General features: G+C 39.8%; 2 protein-coding genes across 2 annotated transcripts; both read left to right on the plus strand.

The window, feature by feature from the left end:
- The first annotated feature begins 9,935 nt into the window (after positions 1 to 9,935).
- Positions 9,936 to 10,735, plus strand: LOC140946163 (methylated-DNA--protein-cysteine methyltransferase-like). Its single transcript, XM_073395245.1, has one exon. It carries the CDS (start codon positions 9,979 to 9,981, stop codon positions 10,516 to 10,518), a length of 540 nt encoding a protein of 179 aa, XP_073251346.1. The 5' UTR covers positions 9,936 to 9,978; the 3' UTR covers positions 10,519 to 10,735.
- Positions 10,736 to 12,188: 1,453 nt separating this feature from the next.
- On the plus strand, positions 12,189 to 14,708 carry LOC140945869 (sodium/bile acid cotransporter 7-A-like). Its single transcript, XM_073394923.1, has one exon. The coding sequence runs from the start codon at positions 12,250 to 12,252 to the stop codon at positions 13,267 to 13,269; it is 1,020 nt and encodes a 339-aa protein (XP_073251024.1). The 5' UTR covers positions 12,189 to 12,249; the 3' UTR covers positions 13,270 to 14,708.
- Positions 14,709 to 15,201: the final 493 nt, after the last annotated feature.

Genomic DNA, 15,201 nt, shown 5'->3' on the forward strand with positions numbered 1-15,201 from the left:
ACTGTAGGAGGCTCTGCAGTCTCTGTATCGGCGGCTGTCAGAGTCTTGAGGCCCAAAGCCGTGTTTCTAGTGGGTATTTGCCACAGCTTAAAATCCAGTGAAGTCAAACTTGGAGACGTGGCTATTTCAGAGATGTTAATAACCTGTGTTCCATCCAGTGATGAAGTCGGCGACAAAGTTCCGCTGAAATCCCTTCCTTTGAGGCTGATCCCTAACGCTGGAGATGGTTGGAAAGCACCTTTAAAAGATCCCAAGGCACTTGAGGTGAAAATACACCGTGGCGATTTTCTGAGTGTTCCAGGGGTGATTGATAACAACGAATGCCGCGAGACACTCATCAAGCGCTTTCCACAGGCAATTGCTATGGAACTGGAAGGGCAAGGTAAGCATATAATGACGATGATGATGGTGATAGCCTGCGTAACGGGCGTTCCTTAGCCGAGCGCGAAACGAAAGGGACAACCACGGAACTGATTGTCTCCCTTCTTATGCTCGGCTAATTAACGCCTGTTATGCACACTAATTATGACAGTTTTAAGCAATTTTGCAGGAAGTGGAGTAAAGATTTCTTTTACGAATCTTATTTCTACTAATGATGACACCTTAAATAATTAACTGGAAAAGCGAGATATCACCCCATGTAAGGGGAATCCAAGACAGTCTAGGATTCTGGATTCCACGCCGTGGATTCCAGATTCCAGGTACTGGTTTCCAGTCTTTGCAATTCAGAGTGGATAGACTGCAAATTATGGTATTTCCAAAAAAATATATCTACGTGTCGTAACTCTTCACCAGTAGCAAACTACTGATGTCAAACTACTGATGTTGTCAGTCGAACTTGGATTCTAGATTCCAATCGTCAGTGGGATTCCGGATTCCATAAGCAGAATTTTCCAGGATTTCCTTGCGTGCGGCGAGAGATAATATATGGATGTCTTAAAATCGTTGTTTACGTAAAAAGAGACTATAAACGTAAATCTGTGTTTATTTATGAATCCAAAATCAGAGTCTCCGGAGTCGCTAAAGGTCAGCTGTTAGTGACTTCAAGACGCGCGTCTTTTGTTATTGGGTTCATACCCTTAATTCTATGATCCAGAAAACAAAACTGTTTTACCTACTATCTTGTTTAGCGTATAGCTAATAACCCTGGCCTATTGACCGCAGGTTTAGGTGAGTCGGCAAAACACTATATAGCCTGAATAGCGGGAGTTTGCGAGGCGTATTTCAAGCCGGACTAATACTAGGGTCTCCCTCATATTACTGAAATAAGATTCTACCATTGTTCTGCGACTTCTAAACCTTAATAGCTGGCTTAGTCCATCCCGCATTCTATAGAAATAACAGTCCCTTCTTTATTAGAGAAATGAACGTAAACCCGTAACGAAAGGGAGTGTCCTTAAAAAGACATTTTACTTTTTGTTTATCACTCTCTTTCACTTCTTATAAGGAAACCTAGGGTCCTGTTAGCCGGTTGTTTCATCTTCTTCCCCAGATACTTAGCCTGGTGACCTCTTTCACAGAGAGACAATGCTTCAGATAATGGGTATTAGTAATATCCAACTAGTGGTCTATTATTAATGCTGCGTTCTGATTGGTTGAGCTACTACTAGGCTATATGTTATAGCCCACTAGTAGCGAAAAACGCCGGCTTTTTGGCGGCAAAAAAGGATTAAAGTCTAGCTTTATAAATAGCTTAAGTTGTTTTGTCTCCATATTTTTGACCAGCTAAAGTTGGATTTTACTAAAACAGTTATTCCTCTCGTCCTCATGGCCTCTGAGTCAATAGCCCATGGGCCGCACTAGTTCGGCCTCATGGGCTATTGACTCACAGCCCATTCGGGCTCGAGGAGTAATTGTTAATTAAACTGCGGTAAAAAGGGCAGTAAAAACGTGCAACTTGTTTTAAAACCGCTGCTGCTAAACGTGTTAAAAAGCAGTGTTGTACGCTTTGCCACCCACGAATAAAACCTATCTGCTCTCTTCTATCTGCAACAAAAAAACCTGATTTGTTGTGGGTGGTAAAACGCACAATATCGCTTTTCAAGTCGTTTAGCAGCAGCGTTGCGAAACAAGTTCCACCTTTTTGTTGCCTGTTTTAGCGTAGCTTAAGGGATTGCATTCTCCATCCTTCCTTTCACGTCTGTGGAGTCGAATTTTTCAGCAACCGGCCGCTTAGAACGTTGACCTGCCTGGCTCTGCTCTTGGTAATTTATTCACCGACGTCATTGACTTTATTCCGTTATAGGTCTTTATGCAGCAGCCCACGCATTGGACGTTCCTTGGATTATTATTAAAGGAATTTCAGACTACGCGGATTGCAGAAAATCCGGTACTGATCGTTGGAAATCGTTCGCGAGTTTAATGGCAGCCTCGCTTACTGCTCATATCCTCAGTGATCCCCTTGTTTTTCAAGACTGGCACCACTATAATGAGACAGGTGAGTACTACAACAAGTTACCCGTTACTGGAATATTTCACTTGTTTTTACACCTCACCTTACACCAATACATAGTTCCACAAATTAAGCTTCAGTTCAGTGGCCTGCGCCACTTCTAATGAATCTCACCTCTTAAAATACTGACAAAGTCATCACTCAATCATTGATTCACTTCAGCATGCATTTTGTTCGCGTACACAATTGGCCCTTTGCAGATTACATGGTACAAAAAACACCTAACTGGATGGCAAACGACGCAGAGGGTCAAGAAAAACAAACAGGTTACATGATTTAAAAAGCAAGTATCCTTTCTTTTCAAGGATCCTACTGCGTCGTTTGCCATCCAGCAAGGTGTTTTTTGTATTATTTGACTGTATTTTGCAAAGGGCCCATTGTCGCACTCAAAGGTTTTGAGTAGACTATCGATAGTCTCCATTTTGCCTGAGGAAAATAAGCGCGAGGAATTACTCGCAGTCTTGATTCAGAGTGGACGCAAATAGTTGGAGATAATTGTTGTCACACTCTTTGGATTTCCCTGCATAGGACCTTTTAGTCCTAGATCGATATCCTTCAATGACAACGCAATCGTAAGAAATTTCTATCCTAAGAAATTTCATTCTTCGAAGCTTTTCAAAGATTTTTTTTTTCAACTTTTATGTATAACGATGTCAGGGAGTTCTATATATAGGAACATCGATCAGGTTATTACCAAACGCGACGGAACCCAAAAGGTAGTGATTATTGAATGAGGTGGAATTTGATGTCAAGAATTTTGCAGATCGAGGCGGATTTTATGTCGATAATAGCCTTCGAGATTTGCATAATTCTTCACATGATATGAAAGCCGCTTCTAATTTTGGGCTGACGTAACGTACAACTGTCTGATTACCACTGTAGCTGACTTAGTTAGGTTTACTGCCTCACATGAGCAAATCCAAGTTGAGTTATTGGAAACGTAGCAGCTCTTTTTTTGGCACCCAGTTCTCAGGCACGGGGGGGGGGGGGGGGGGGGTTTCCTCCAGATTTCAAGTGACAGAATGATCGAATGGGGACAAAAATCAACCCCCCCCCCCCAAAAAAAAAAGAGACACCCGAGAACTTCTTCTGTTTCATCAATAACTTCAGATTGTTTTGAAAATGCAAAAAATCCCCACGTAAATGAAATACGAACCAAAAAAATCCCGGAATCGAAAATTTCAACCCCCCAAAAATCCTTCAATCAACCCCGTCACTTGAAATCGGGAGCCCCCCCCCCCCCCCTCCCCATAGCATTTAAAACCTTTAAAAGGTATCGACAGCGAAAAACCCAAAGTAATCCGATCAAGCAAAATTTGTAGCCTTTTACGTGATATGCGAACGTTCTGTTTCATTTCTCAGGGGTTGTCCACATTGACCAGGAATCACTGCCTTCGTACCGGCCCAAAGTGGTGTCTAGTTCACACCGTGAGTACCCGTGTACATAGTTACTCCATTTCCCCCCTGTCAGGCGTAATTTTAAAAATAAAACATGAGCTTTGCAATGATTATAAAGCCGTATGCACACAGGGGCCCGGTGCCCACTTTTGTGCCTTGTACCCGGGCATCGAAACCGTACCCGAATTCTAGCGTGGGTATGCTTTAAAAAAGAGTTTGTTCACATTAGTGCCCAGCGAGTACCGTACTTTGGCACCAAGTGTGAACGCTGCATTTATTTTACTTTTCCGCGTGCAACAGAGAAAATAGGACACGTGTATCGGCACGCAGGCTATTTGTTCCATTGATGTTGAATTCCGATTTTAATAAAACAGAACAGTTTTTTGTGTCGGCATAAAAACTGAAGCTTTCTGGTATGCTGTATACGTAGACAGAGAGACATATTCAAGTTTATCCTAATTTATCTTATCATTGCGTCTTATGTTCCGGAAGGAAAAAGGAAAAAGCCTTTGTTCGAACAAACTGCTGAAACTGGAATGCTTTCGAAAGCTGGCAAAGAGGAAGAAGTGGTTGAGACAGTGTCACCTGTGAAAGTCGCTAAAAAAGAGGTTGTAGTAGAGCCTGAAGATGAAACTGAAGTTGAAGACAATACTTATGTTGGCGAAAGCAGAAGTGTCATTACAAGGTAAGTACCGTTTGAATAAAAATTCAGTGGAACCTCCGATGACGGCAACGTTAGCGAATAGATAAGATTTGATAACTTTATTACATCACCTCAGGATATCTGAAATGATAAAAAAGTATTTACAAAATTATTTATAATCACTTATAAAATTGAGCGAAATAAATATTGTAAAAAGCTAAGACTACTTAAGGTATATATGTTTACCTGGAGTTATGAAAACCGGGTTAGCAAACATTTTGTAATTTTTCTCAACTTTCCCTGTCTAATAGCTTGTTTACTGTGTTGTTTGCTTATGTAGTCTTTTTTTGCTTGCTTTGTGGTTAGGGATTTGTGTAGAAGTAGGTGTAGACAGAATTAATATCTTACTCCCCCCCCCCCCGACTTCCTATTTTTTTCCTACCCACAATTCTTTCTTTAACACAAAGATAGCGACACGGCCTGAGACTCAAATTACTCAAACTCGGGGTGGAAGACAGTCTCTTGCTCCCGTTGTTTTCTTTCTCGGGTATGATGTCAACGGGAGCAAGAGACTGTCTCCCACGCCGATGATCATATTTCGAGCTTGGGCTACCTGTGGTAAAACTAGAAGCGTTAGTTGAAAATAAGTACTTTTCAAGGGAGTTCCGTGGAATTGTGACTGATTATGAGATAATCACAAAATATGGAATCGATGTATTGTGGTCGTTTGGCCGTTTGGGTTTCAACGCACCGTGTAATACCTGTCGCATTTTGTAATAAATCGTGTCGTGTCGTGTTGTTATACAAAGGCTCTCGCAATTATTTAGAACTATCTATCGCGCTCAGTAATAAACTGTGCTGTCGCAATTTGTACTGAATAATTCCATCGCGCTTTTTGCGCACTGAAGCCGCCAAACTGACATCATTCAAGTCTAAAACGTTGTACAAGGACATCTCTAAGGCAGCTACCAGCCGGGATAATGTCAAATACATAGGAATGCGGTATTCAAAAGCTCACTTTTATTTTGTGTGACTCCGGCAGTATCAGAAATTGTAAGCTTTAATGGAAGGGATATCTCAAATTTACTCGCTGCTCTCAAGAGGGTCTTTAGAAGCTTTCCAGTCAATTTTCGGTTTAGACGGTCTGTAAAGTCTGTCCAGTTGAGACATCGAAGTCCACCAACCGTGAAAGAGTCTTAAAGTGCATCAATTACTACCAGCCATATTATGGTGCTAGCTCATAAGGGGCCGACAATTTGACTTTTTTTTTGGGGGGGGGGGGGGGGTATTGGTTCTTTCAGAAAAAAAAATATATCCTGCAGACTGATTTCGAGGGAAAGAATTCTTCTATGAACATTTATAAATACAAAAATTCCCTTTTGAAAGCATAATTTCTTTTGCCATTATCTAAAAAGCTTTCCTGAAAATTCTTTACAAACTTCGCTGTCTTGGTTGAATTTCAAAACAGGATAAGCGCTCTGCCTTGTAGAAAACTTGGTCGAAGTCATTGAAGTCAATTTTCCTTGCTGAAAGCTTTTCTTTTTCCACAAAAAGAAAACTGAGTATTCTTTTGAACTTTCCCTTTCTATCTGTGTCTTCTAACAGTACACTTCCCATCTTGCTACACGAAAAAAACTCCCTACGGTCTCCACGGGAGATGATTCGCGTTCGTGAGGAAAAATCGTCAGGCATAAATTATAATCTCGTTCCCAGATCTCTTATTAGAGAGCTTTAGATTCTGAGACGAGAACGACTACGAGTACGAGATTTTGTCAGTATAGATCGTTTTCACTGTCACGCAACAAAAAATTAAATTGGAAACCGTCCAGTGGAAGAAACCAAGAATATGACATGCTATAAAAGACTAATATATAAACAAGTCGCAGGTCTTTGTGGCCCACAGTTTCTGAGTTATTTGCCGAAACGTTTCAGGCACCTTTGTAGAGCTTTGTATGGAGACGCCATATTGGTGCACCGTTTTGGTGCACCACTATGGCCGCCGGAAATCAATAAAAACATCTGGAGTTCACTTTTTCTATAAAAGCTCTTTCTTTTCACTCGAGATCTAGCATACGTACGCATAAACATATCTTCTAATACTTGAAGTGGTTATACTGCTGAAAATCAAGAGGAGAGACTTTTTTTGAACGAGACGGCATTCGCATTTTGGTGACACGCACTGTGAAAACTCGGAAGTTCAAATTGCTGTATTTTCGACATGAAACATGCTACGGAAATGGAAACTTGTACAAAGATTTACTTTTTGTTTATCTTCAACCTAGTGTAAATAAGAATTCGTAAAACCTCGCTATTTTGACTTTACAATTTGATGACGTCACAGTGAAAACCATCTATAGTGTTCGCGCGTAAACCAGCGTCGTTTGGGAGGGAATACGTGGTGGCCGTCGTCATTTTACTACGAGTTTTAGTGAGTGTCGTAGTGGCGGGAACAAGTTATCAAATGTTAGAAATTTTAGCATTTTGCAATCGGGAGAGGTGTTTTCCTCCTTCAATAACGATAAAAGTGCTAATTTTTCTGATGAAAAAAAGTACAATGAAGAATTCCGGGGTGTCTATTTTTTGACAATACGCAAAAAAACTTTAAATTAAATCTCGTACTGACTTGAATTTTATCCGATTACTTCGAGTCGTTACTACTCCCTCAGTAACATTTGACGGCATTAACGGCCGGTCGATTCAGACGTTACTTAGGGAGTAATAACGACTCGAAGTAATCGGATGAAATTCAGGCTAATCTCGTACTCGTAGTCGTTCTCGTCCTGGAATCGGCCATTTCGGAGTTGCGTAGGGAACTGGGACGAGTTTCAAATTTAAACTAATGATAATCTGACACCACCATATAAAAGGTCATGTTGAGATTGGTTATTTCACCAAGTTTGGTGCTCTAAGGTGGAACAGGGATCAAGTTATGACTCTTGAAACATGCCGGGTTAAAGATCCATACAAACGTCTGTAATTTTGTGCCAGCGTCCCCCAAAACCGTATAAACTCTTAATTTTTTTCATGATTTCTGTGATATTCCTGAAAATGGGCAAACATGGTGATTTTCGAATTAGTTCCTTCCAAGTAGTAGATGCATGATGAATTTTACAGTTTAACAAAAAAAATGAAACATATTTTTAAGAGTTTATATGGTTTTTTAAAAAGAGTAATTAAGGCGCGTATAGTAAGAATTTCTCATAGTGCTGAAACGTATCTGAAACTAAGGCTATTAAAAAAACTACTTTTGAAACGTTCAGTGTTTATCTTAGGTAACTGACTAGTACTTCGTCTTAATCTAAGGAGGACGCTTTGGTTTGGGGCAAAATAGGGTACAACGGGTGAGAACTGTCGCTGCTAATTTTCTTGAAGAGTTTCCTATCACATTTTTCCAAGACTTGGCTCGTGGATATTATAACGGTTTTAAAGAGTAATGCCTCTTAAAGCATCTTTTTAGGAAGCATTGTACTGTATTTAAATCCGTTTGGCACGCGCTATAAACCGGGAGACCGCTGATGTTACGTGTGCATGCCTTATTCCGTCGGTCTGAAGATGGTGAAGATGGGGAGATCGCTCAGTATCTCGATCATTTTTCTTTTCACAGAAAAATCAAAGATGGCAGTCCAACACCAGATGAACTGGAAAGCCTGTCAGAAAAAATCAGTGACAAGTGGAAAAAGCTTGGTCGTCGGCTAAAGTTCCATGAAGCACAGATAACAGAACACGACAAAAACAATGATGCACTTTCTGAAAAAGCTTACAAATTGCTGCTGGCTTGGAAAGGAAGGGACGCCTCAGCTGCAACTTACCGTGTTTTGCACAAAGCATTGTCTGACATAGAACGTAAAGATTTAGCACAAGAGTTTTGTTGCCAGTAAAAGAGCTATTTTACTATTTTCTTTGCATTTTAAAAGTACTGCAGCCAGATGTTGAAAATTTAAAGGAGACAGTTTGCAACGGTGCATGCCCTTAATTACCTTGACCTGGAATTGCAAAGAGTCTAACGTTTCATCCACTCTCTGTTCGTGTTATGTGGTCTTTTACTAAGTCTACTTAACATTTATAGCGAAACAAAAAAAATTAGCCTGAACACAAGTTAGATAAATAGCTTTATTTTTGATAAGTAATAATAGCCTTTCTGTAATAATATTAATAATAATAAATTATATTAAAACAATAAGAATAGTGTAAATGATAATAATAACTTTATTCAAGTGTCAAGGTATTCAGCTTTACAGCTACATGTAATATGCGAGACTGGTAAAATATTTTCATGGCCATGTCGACACTATAACGGCGAGTTTTTCATGTTGACATGAAAAGCTATCCAGTATAGTATGAACACGTGATTACACTGCACCAAACTGTGGCACAGAAACCTTTCCGATATCAGTGTAACCAACCTCGTTCCCAGGGTTCTCTTTCTTGCTTCGAGAAGGCAAGAGGGAGAATCCTGGGAACGAGGTTGATATGTAACCACCCACTTTCAAGATCGGCGGGACGCTGCTTCGCTACGTCACAAAACCGCGCCGAAATCACCGTTTTCATGCGTCAACAGAAGGCCTATCCGATATGGTTTTCATGCCGCTGCAAGAAAAATCGGGTATAGCGTAGGCGTAGCCTTAAAATCGTTTAAGTTCGTAACTTAAATCTGAAATAACTTCTTTTTATCTGGAAGTATTCATAACAAAAACTAGATGATTAAAATATAGAGGGAGTATATATGCATCAGCTCATAAATCCGGACACATCTACTCTTCCGTTTTTGTTCGTGAACGAGTTAAGACTTTTAGTTCTAAGATTTCTGGGGAGCTCTCAGGTTATGGGGGGGGGGGGGGGGTCTGTATACAGGCTATCAGATTGTCTGTTATCACTTCTGGACAGTTGATCCCTCGCTTAGCAACTTGAGTAGGTGGTTGGTCCTTCAATTTATCAGTCAATTAGTACTTCGCTCAGTCCTAGTCCGTCAGGGTCGCACCCTCAGTTGGGAGAGTAAGGCACAAAAGCGATTACTGTTAGCGATTTTTAGTTCTTGTGCGAAACATGTTATGAAAACTATGAAATTAATGCAAAAATATATCCCCTCATTTGTTTTTTCCTCCATTTGTCTTTTAAACCAGAATGTGATCATTGTGAGGGATTTTGAGTCCGCCGTGGATCGTATGTCTATCTAGTTTTTCCAGCGATTGATGGCATGCGATGCAAATATTCTAGCAGCATCTTGTTCAACGAGTCTCGTTTTGCAGCAAAGTTGCAAAACAAGGTGCACGTTTTTGTTACTGGTCTTTAATACCGTACCTTAGAAAAACGAAGGAAAAAGGAGTAAAAAGTGCCGCAGCGCTGGTTTATTCGGCACTCTCTGTCCTGATGACGCAGTCCGTGCCTATGTTTGCGTGACGTTTTTCGGTAACGCGCTCATGCGTGCCCTTTGCGTTATTACGATCACGCATGCATGTGTTAGACCTCCAAGCTAGTGTCTTCCAAAATGACGCAAGTTGGATATTTCGAATCTCCGGTTGGACTTTACGAGGTCACTGCTGATAACGATGGCGTAACGAGCATCAAGCCTCTAGGAACGACTTCAGCTCCTACGAAAAACGCGCCAAAAGGTAGTATGAAAGGCGAGCATGCTGGTTCGCCGAGCTCTCAACACATCGAGAACTGTATCGCTTGGTTAGATGCCTACTTTTCTAATTCTTCTTCTCTGGGGGAAGTTAAACTACCAGCGCTCAATACACGAGGCTACGAAAACAAGCCATTTTGCCGTAAAGTGTGGCAGATTCTTAAAGATCACGTGAAAGCTGGGGACACGGTGACGTACGGAGAACTAGCCAATATGGCGGGAAATCCCAAGGGAGCTAGAGCAGTCGGAATGGCCATGAAGACAAACCCAATCCCTATTATCATACCGTGCCACAGGGTTGTGAAGAGTGGAGGAGATCTTGGAAATTACAGCTCGTACAATGGAGTTGCTACCAAAAAATGGCTCCTACAGCATGAAAATGCTATTATTAAAGGAAACTGATGACATTTGTTTGTGGTTAAAGCATGGTTTAAATCAAGTTTTCCATTGTTCAGTTTTGTTGAACTAGGAGCGCTACATGTACACTCAATTATTAGCTATTGTATACATCCTATAAGCTATATGCTGTATGCTGTTATCTCATAAATTGATTGCGTCACACAACCTTCTCAAGCTCATTAATGATTCATAAAGAAAATACAAAGGAAATTAATGTTAATGAGTGTTTTGAAATCAGATGAGAAACTGCTCATTTTTGCATCCTTAATTTCTCCCTCTAAAATCATTTTGTTTGAGAAGTAACATCAAGCATTCAACACAGTGTTTCATCAACAGATGAAACACCTCAAAGTTTGTCAAAAATACTCCGCTGCACTTCGTATTTTCAACTCTCTTCTCGGTGTTTCATCTGGTGATGAAACACTGCGTCTCAAGCTTGATATATTACATGAAAGCTTCAAGCAGACCAAGCAAGAGGGGCATAGTGAGGGCAAGGTTCCAGGCGTTCAGAAACAGTCCCCTTTCTTTTGACCATGGCTATGAGGCCCTATAAGGGTAACCCTGACAAGGAACATGAATTTGAAGCAACAACATAAGACAGGTGAATGCGGACAGATGACACTGAGATTATTTATTGAAACTGCAACAGTGAGGAAGACAAGTGCAAATACAATGGTGAAATACTGATAGGGACATGTCATATCCACAACGGCCACGTTTCTTTGTCTCAGCAGACAGTCCATACATTGCTTCTTGTTTAAACGTCTCTAAAATGGCCACCTCTCTACAACGGCAATGAACACTGCAGCATGTCCCCTAGTCTGCTACACAGCCGCTTTTAGTGTCGTCACGCAATGCCAGTGGGAGGAGTGTTGCCTGATGACACTAAAAACAGCTGTGTAGCAGACTACATGTCCCCCAGAACGGCTTTTTTTTTCAGCAACTGATGAAAAATTCAAGAGTGGTCATGAAATTTGATCTATATGGCACTTTGATGATTAATCGCAGAAATCGTGTTTTGATTGTGTTCCATTTATACTCCTGCAGTAAGCATAAATTGTCTATGATACTTATGGCGCAAACATTGCTCAAGTACAATACAAATGATCAAAATAAACTTTGTGATGTTGTGCTGCAAAAGCAAGCACTGTATATTAACCTTAAGTCCCAGAAGTGACTAACAACAATAATTATTTCTCCTAGCAATATCAAAACATCATCAAGAGAAAAGGTTGTGAGAATTATAAAATAATCATGATCACCAAAGGGAAAATGCTTTGATCTTTTATCAAATTCTCTCAACTACCTTTTCAAGGAAATGTATGGAGATCAGTTGGGAGAATTTTTGTATGGATATAAGGGCTTAATGGGTTGAGATTGCTTTTCACACTGACTGGACTTTGAACCAGAGACTGAATATTAAAACCAAACCCTCCGATTTCTGTCATTTTTATTTTTGTTATTCCCAGCACTAGCGTCACATGCTTATGCAGCCTGAAGAGAGAATATATTCAGCCTATGTATGTCTGTACACAGCCTATGTGTCTGTAAAAGGAAAGAAAAAATAGTGCAGTCGCTTCTCTGTTGCCACCCGACCGCATTCCCAATGTTCGCCACCTCCGAGTATGTATGACGTATCTGTTGCACGTGGCATTGTCCGTGGCATTGCATAAATTTGTTCAAAATGGCGGATGCCGGTAGAACATTGTTGTGAGCCGCAATATCACAGTAAATATGCTCGCTAGGCTGCAAAAGAACTGGTTTTTAATCGGGATCGTTGTGGTGATTAGCTTAGCTAAAATTGCACCGTTCATTGGCGCTAAAGGTGGGATTTTAAAGCCCGAAATTACTGTCAAGTACGTGGCTGTGTCAACTATCTTTTTGAACAGTGGTTTGTCATTGAAGACAGAAGAGTTAAAAAGTGCCCTTAGCAATGTGCGATTGCATGTATTTGTTCAGAGTTTTACGCTGGCCTTTGTCCCTGGTTTGATGTCACTAATAGTGAGAATCTTGCAGTTTACGAGCTTGAATGAATGGCTATTGAAAGGACTATTGGTGGTGGGATGTATGCCTCCCCCAGTCTCATCAGCCGTGATACTTACAAAGGCTGTTGGTGGAAATGAGGCAGCAGCGATCTTCAACTCCGCGTTCGGAAGTTTCCTCGGAATATTCGTCACCCCTTTTCTACTGCTCGTGTTCCTAGGATCCTCTTCTGGAGTTCCATTTCTTTTGATCGTAGCCCAGTTATCCATGACCGTGGTATGTCCTCTGTTAGTGGGGCAGTTTTTAAGAAGGTACATAAAGGACTGGATGGAAGAGACCAAGCCTCCATTTGGAACTATCAGTAGCTGTGTTTTACTGTTGATAATCTACACAGCATTTTGTGATACATTTTCTCAGAAAACTGGAGACATTGATTCAACAGATTTATTATCCGTTATTGTCATTATTGTCTTATTACAATGTTGTTTATTGGCCCTCACGTTTTCCTTGGCAACCATGAAAGAATCAACATTCACCCCAGCGGACACAGTTGCTATCATGTTTGCTTCGACACACAAATCTTTGACTTTAGGCATTCCTATGCTAAAAATTGTTTTTGCGGGCTACAAGTACCTTTCATTGATCTCAATTCCTCTGCTGATTTATCACCCTGTGCAAATTTTGCTGGGTGGCCTGTTGGTTCCTGTGGTGAAAGGCTGGATGTTAAGTGCACAGCAGAAAGAAAAGGCAGCTGTCAATGCAGCTATATAGTCATTACTACTCAAAGCAGGACTTCTCAAGACTGAGAGGCTGTTTACATGGTACCGGAATGACTTTCATTCTGGAATGAGTTTCGTTTCAGAGTGAAGTTCATAACTGCTTTCACATGATAAAATCAAACAGCTCAAGTAAAGGCATCAAAAAAAAATTATTGCACGTGTGGTTTTTGCTCCAGATCAGATACACATACACCACTCACTCCAGACTAAACAATTTTCAATTTTCAATCCGGAACAAAGTTCATTTTCAGTTTACATGATACCCGAATTTAATTTTTTTACAAGGACAAGAATTTCATTCAGAGTGAGAACCAGAATGAACTCATTCCGGAATGACTTGTACCAGAACAAAATGTTGTTTCGGTATCATGTAAACAAGAAGAGAAATAAATGGAGATGTAATGAACTCGTTCCAGAATGAAAGTCATTCCAGTATCATGTGAATACCTCCTAAATACTACACAGAGTATGCTGTGACTTTCAAGCAGTTAATACCTGAAAAAGGTGGAAACCTGGATATGCAGTCATTCCTAGTTTGTGTACCACTTCCATCTTCAAGCTCTGAGAGTGATAAACAGGTCTACATATTATATGCATTTAATATTATTTTATACATCTTTTAGGTGTGCTATGTGTGGTGGTGGATATGCAGCTTGCAGTCATACAAAATATATACTTGAACTTTTTAATTTAAGGTTATTTACAAAGTGTATGCTCTGTGGCCTAATTTTATCTTTAGTTTTAATTTAGATTCCTCTGTTTTGGGATATGGTAAATAACAATAACGAGTCTAAAACAAGGGAAAACAAAATTAAAATTAATAAATAATAAAATTGAGCCATAAAAGTGCCTAGTAAATCAGGGTGTATCAAAATAGTTTATTTTTCAGTTATTGAAAATATTCAGAAGTAACCACAGTTGTACAGCTTATTTCCCTTGGGGCACTTGATTTATGTCCAAGGTGTGGCTCTTACTTTAAAGACCTCGAAGGTGTAGAGATTTATTGACTTTTGAGGCATTCCATAGAGATATTATTTAAGGTTATTTTTCTCTTTGAAATATTATATCGCAGGACTCTGTGCCATGTGCCATTGGTGCAGACCAAAAAAAACCAAATTGATCTTAAGATCACTTCATCTTTTCAAAACCTTACTTATTCAAATTCTAATAGTTTAAAACAGGTTGTAAAACATCTTAGAAAAAGATACAAATGTAGTCTTTAAATTAGTAATTAAATCAATAACAATTCCCTTTTTTTCAATCTGAAGTTTGGTAAACTCTATGCTCAGATTTTTGCCTTATAATTTTTGATAGCTTTTTATCTATGGATGGAAGCTCCTAGCATTTTAGTAAAACTTAATACCTATATGTGTCTCATGCTCACACTAATATGTAAAATGTTTACTTGTTAATAAACCAGGGTCCTTCAGAGATGTTTTTTGGTTATTGATGATGGAAAACAAAATCATTGCCAGTAATAAATTCCTAACTTAAAAGGTTCTAATAGTTTGCAAATTCAAAAATGGGCAAGTGGAAAATAAATTATGTATCAGTGAGTGGCAGTCATTATTATTTTATCAGTTCAGTTACACATTCTTTATTTATATCTTTATCAAAGGATAAAGCAGCCTTTTTTATTCCACTAGAAAATCCTTCATCATTGGTCAGCGAGTGTTTTAGCTAATAGTTTGGTGGATATCTAAATCATGTTGAGGGTGGAGTGAAATGCAAAATCATAAAGAGAATACAGGTGACCATGTTCCACCCACTTAAACAATGCACACCACTGGAAACTTCTGGGTTAAAAATGTACTCTGTGCCAAACCAAAGAATGGGGTGTTAAAAAGTGGAATCATTATTATGTACCCAGATGAGTTCAAACTATAATAACTACATGTACCGTGGGTGGGCCCGGGGTTTTTAA

This window comes from Porites lutea, chromosome 8 (genome assembly GCF_958299795.1).
Source record: "Porites lutea chromosome 8, jaPorLute2.1, whole genome shotgun sequence".
NCBI lineage: Eukaryota > Metazoa > Cnidaria > Anthozoa > Scleractinia > Poritidae > Porites > Porites lutea.

Coding starts and splice junctions, on each gene's coding strand:
- LOC140946163 (XM_073395245.1), top strand. CDS start 9,979: ATGACGCAAGTTGGATATTTCGAATCTCCGGTTGGACTTTACGAGGTC.
- LOC140945869 (XM_073394923.1), top strand. CDS start 12,250: ATGCTCGCTAGGCTGCAAAAGAACTGGTTTTTAATCGGGATCGTTGTG.